The sequence below is a fragment of the Selaginella moellendorffii genome, unplaced genomic scaffold (assembly GCF_000143415.4).
Source record: "Selaginella moellendorffii unplaced genomic scaffold, v1.0 SELMOscaffold_358, whole genome shotgun sequence".
Classification (NCBI taxonomy): Eukaryota; Viridiplantae; Streptophyta; class Lycopodiopsida; order Selaginellales; family Selaginellaceae; genus Selaginella; species Selaginella moellendorffii.
The window spans coordinates 1-3,950 of record NW_003314613.1 but is presented as its reverse complement, the minus strand read 5'-3'; the positions used below and the strand labels follow the sequence as shown (position 1 = coordinate 3,950).

The window sequence follows — 3,950 nt, the reverse complement described above, 5'->3', positions numbered from 1 at the left end:
TCTGGATCTCGAGTAATGGGAATCACTGCAAGCGCCATTTAAGGATTCTGAAGCTTCTAATGTAGCAAGTATGTACAATAACAAAAACATCAGGTCAACATGCGGCAATGGCAGAAGAATGTTTTCTGATTTTGCATGACATTTCTTCATCCTTGGATTTTTTCCCCTATGAGTTTGCTGTTCTTCTTGTAATAGGACAAGCATTGTGAGGATTAGCAAAGCAAAACTTTCAATACTAGTAGCATAGAAGTCATATTTAAATTCTTGCTGCTTGCTAGACTGTAGTAAAGATTGATTCTTACTTATCCAACAATTTATTCTAAGTGCTAGGGGGCTGTGAATTTCTGGTAAGTAGCAAATTTTCTTATATCTCCGTGTGAAGAGCTGTGTTTATTTATTCCAGGAGAAAAAAAGCCAGGTACTTCAAGGATGGATTGTACTACCACGGTATCATGGAACTTACTCTTTGATATGATGCCTCTAATCTACAAAGTTATGCAGGTGGTATGGGTCGACTCATTCGAGCAGTGAGGGCGCTTGCAAGGCTTACACGAAAGGTTCTTCTTCCAGCCAAGCAAGGTTATCTGAATCTGTTGTTTTTCTTCACAGGAGCGCTTCATCGAGTCTCTTGTTAATGCGCCCACACTGCAACAACAAAGAGAGCTCTGGTATAATGCATCCGCATGCACCAAAAGTAACTGTCTCACTTTGATTGCCTGAGCAGGTTCGCTTGTGTAGGAAACTGGCTATCACAAGCTGAAATTTTTGCGAAGATGGTATCTTTCTTCGTAACCAACAGATTCACGATGTGGTTTTGTGCTGGAGTGTGCAAAGGCCAGCTTCGTCTGCTACGCAAGGAGGGCAACTTATACAAGTAAGACATCTTTCTCAGGCGTGATTCTCATTGAACCACTTGTCCTTTGTTTTCACAGCTACATTGTCCGCTGTCTAAATTCAACAGCTGCGTATTCACATCTCCGGGACAGCAACTACTTTTACCGCTGCTGCCTGACTGGGAAGTTTTCATCCAACTGCTGTTCTCGTTTCCTGGAAAAGGAAAACTTCCACAAACTCAAGGTACTACACACGAACGACTTGCCATGAATTTCAAGACTTTTGTGCTGTGTTGCAGACAAGGCTTGCTGCGGAGGAGTGCCTGTTGATCCGGACAGCCACATTTGTGGAGGAGCTTTCGAAGCGAATGTACACCAAGGTACGTACCTGGAACTTCTTATTTGGTGAAATGCTGTGTATTGCTTGGTGCTCAGGTGATTTTGATGGACCACGTCGACTGGCTAGAACAAAGCGACGTCGATGTCCTTTGCAAAGCGCTGCAAGCACATGTAATTGTAAGTAGTTGCGAATTTCCACACCCTCGATCACCTCACACTTGTGATTTCCACTTGGTTTTTAGCCTGGAGGCCGCGTGATCTGGCGCAGTGCGTCGCGATCTCCAAGCTACGCCAATTGCATCGAGAAATCTGGATTCAAACGTTCGAAGTTCTTTCCTTTTTGGAACTGTTTTTGGAAGCTAAAAACGCTTTATATTTTTTATTTCTTGGAGGATATACAAGATAAATTTGAGTTGACAAAGTTAAACATGAAACAAACTCAAGAACAAGATAAAAGATTAGCTAATGAACATTATCATCATCAAGAGTACAAAGTTGGTGATAAAGTTTTCCTTAAGTTGTTATATGCAAAATAGTCTTTGAAAAGAGGTGGTGGCACTACATTGTCTTCACAATGTTATGGGCCTTAGACAATTTCATAGTGTGGGGGATTTTGTTTGCATTTTGGACTTGCCAATTAATTCAAAAATTCATCTAATGTTCCATATAAACAAATTTAAAACATATTTACATTCTGGTGATGTTGTGGATCAATCCCATCATCTAAATCTTAAAGATTGATGTTAAGAAGGCTAATTTAGCCAATATTCTTACTTATTCTTCTATACTTTTAATTCTATACTTCCATACTTCTTATTCTTGTTGCTGCTGCCAGGTCTAGTGCTACTCAGCACTCCTGGCTTTCATGGCAAAATACCTGGTAGGGGTCCATATTATTTTAGTCAAATCAGCTTGCACCTGAATTAGTCCTGCAAAGGTGGCAAAACAGACCACCACAAGAATTGATCTTGGCAAGCAGTCCTAGTCCTGCGAAGGTGGCTGCGGTTTTTTGCCATGAAAGGAGTATCACCACCATTTTTTTTTATATGCTCAAACAGCATGTTTAACGCAATGCAGCAAATTCTACATAACCTCTGCTTCGGGAGTTTGCTGTGCAGATCCCATCATGGATAGTCAATTTATATGGTTTGGGCCAAATATATTCTTTGGGCTGATTAACAATGGTTATGTTCCAATTAATCGATAGACGTCAGTGGAGAAGTGGAAGGAATGATCGATCAAATCTCGATCCACAATGGCACTGGTAGCACCGAGTCCGGCGACTCGGGTTCTTTAGGATCCAGCTTGTGATCGTGAAGCCTCAATGATGGATGGATTGGAATTTTGATGGATGCCAATCCACCCACGCGAACAGCCACGAAGAAGCTCACGTACATGTTTACTCTGTCCATGTAAGCCTTGCTTGTTGCTACTTGGATCACTGCGCATCCAAACCAAAGGTAAATTCAAACTCATGGAATACTTAAAAAGCTCATAACCATATATTAGCTTATTAATGAGCATTATATGAGCAAATTAAAGTGTGTTTACACTCTGGTGATGTCATGTCATGATGGAGCTATGATTTGGCTTCACCTAATTGCTTTCCAGCCTCCACCTATGTATCTGGCATTGCAATTGAAAATTAAACTAGAAGTTTCTTCGTCTTAGCACCAAGGAAACAAAAGTTGGGTTCAAAACCATAAATTGTTTATTGTGCACTGTCTTCTTGCCAAAGCTTCGTCATCCTGCCAGTAAGACTTATGCAGCTCATCCTTCCTTTGTTGGCACTAGCTCTTTGGTTCTTGGACACTGATGAGGACTGTCACCACTTTGATTTGGATTGCTATGACTTGCACGTTATTGTTGGCTTTGTACATGATTACAACGCAGCTGCTCAACTCCCCCTGCTTAACTAGAATTTAAACTGTTAATAGAGACCGCAGCGGATTCATCCAGACCGCTGCATGCCTCGTCAACCTGTGCCTCCCCCAGCCCAGCAATCGTCAGAGATAATCCCGGGGAGGAATGCGGCATAGGTAGTAGTCACCCTTGTACAAGCTCCAACAAGCTGCAGGAGGACGAGCTTCACTATGAATTCCCCCCTATGCCCAGCATCCACATAGCCATTGTAGCAGCCGTTCAGGAACAGCCCTAGAGCAACTTCTAGAGGTTCGGCCACAAGAATACTCATGTGAGAAGCGACAAGAAGTGGCTTTGAGCACTCCGCGGGCATATCTCCAGGCCCGCTGATGCAAGTGATAATACTCTGGATGGGTACGTACCTTGAACATCTTGTTTGGTTCAGTCTTTGAAATGCTGTGTATTGCTTGGTGCTCAGGTGATTTTGATAGACCACGTCGATGTCCTTTGCAAAGCGTGATCGTAAGTAGCTGCGAATTTGTACACTCGAGAGTCTCGAACACCCTCACACTCGGGCCATTTTTTAGCAAAACTACTTATGCTAAGTCGAATTTTCGAGACAAGAATTGCAGTTGCAGAATTTTCGAGTTAGTTTCGGGCGCGGTTGCAGGGTCATGCCATGGCCGATCTTTCACGATTGCCATGCCCTCCCTCCTCCCAGGATCTTGAGGATGACCCAGCTGGTGCTGCTCTGTTTTCTTGCGACACCACGATCGCTTTGCGGCCGACGCTGTTCCTGAATGGTATCAAGGCATTGCAGATTATCTGGCTACCGGCGAGTTCCCTGCTGACTTTACTGCCACCGAACGCAAGCGACTTATTATCCAGGCTCGTCCATACTCTCTCCTGCATGGC

At 43.3% G+C, this 3,950-nt stretch overlaps 1 protein-coding gene and 1 long non-coding RNA gene across 2 annotated transcripts; both read left to right on the top strand.

Annotated features, from left to right (window-relative positions):
* Positions 1 to 325: 325 nt before the first annotated feature.
* Positions 326 to 644, top strand: LOC112343957. The gene is made up of 4 exons (XR_002991489.1): positions 326 to 347; positions 404 to 447; positions 502 to 557; positions 610 to 644. It is a non-coding gene; the product is annotated as an uncharacterized LOC112343957 (long non-coding RNA).
* A 10-nt stretch (positions 645 to 654) lies between these two features.
* Positions 655 to 2,379, top strand: LOC9641161. The gene is made up of 7 exons (XM_024668066.1): positions 655 to 668; positions 725 to 874; positions 933 to 1,077; positions 1,133 to 1,213; positions 1,269 to 1,349; positions 1,415 to 1,493; positions 2,291 to 2,379. Exons 2-7 carry the CDS (start codon positions 774 to 776, stop codon positions 2,377 to 2,379), a joined length of 576 nt encoding a protein of 191 aa, XP_024523834.1. The 5' UTR covers positions 655 to 668; positions 725 to 773.
* The last annotated feature ends 1,571 nt before the right edge of the window (positions 2,380 to 3,950 follow it).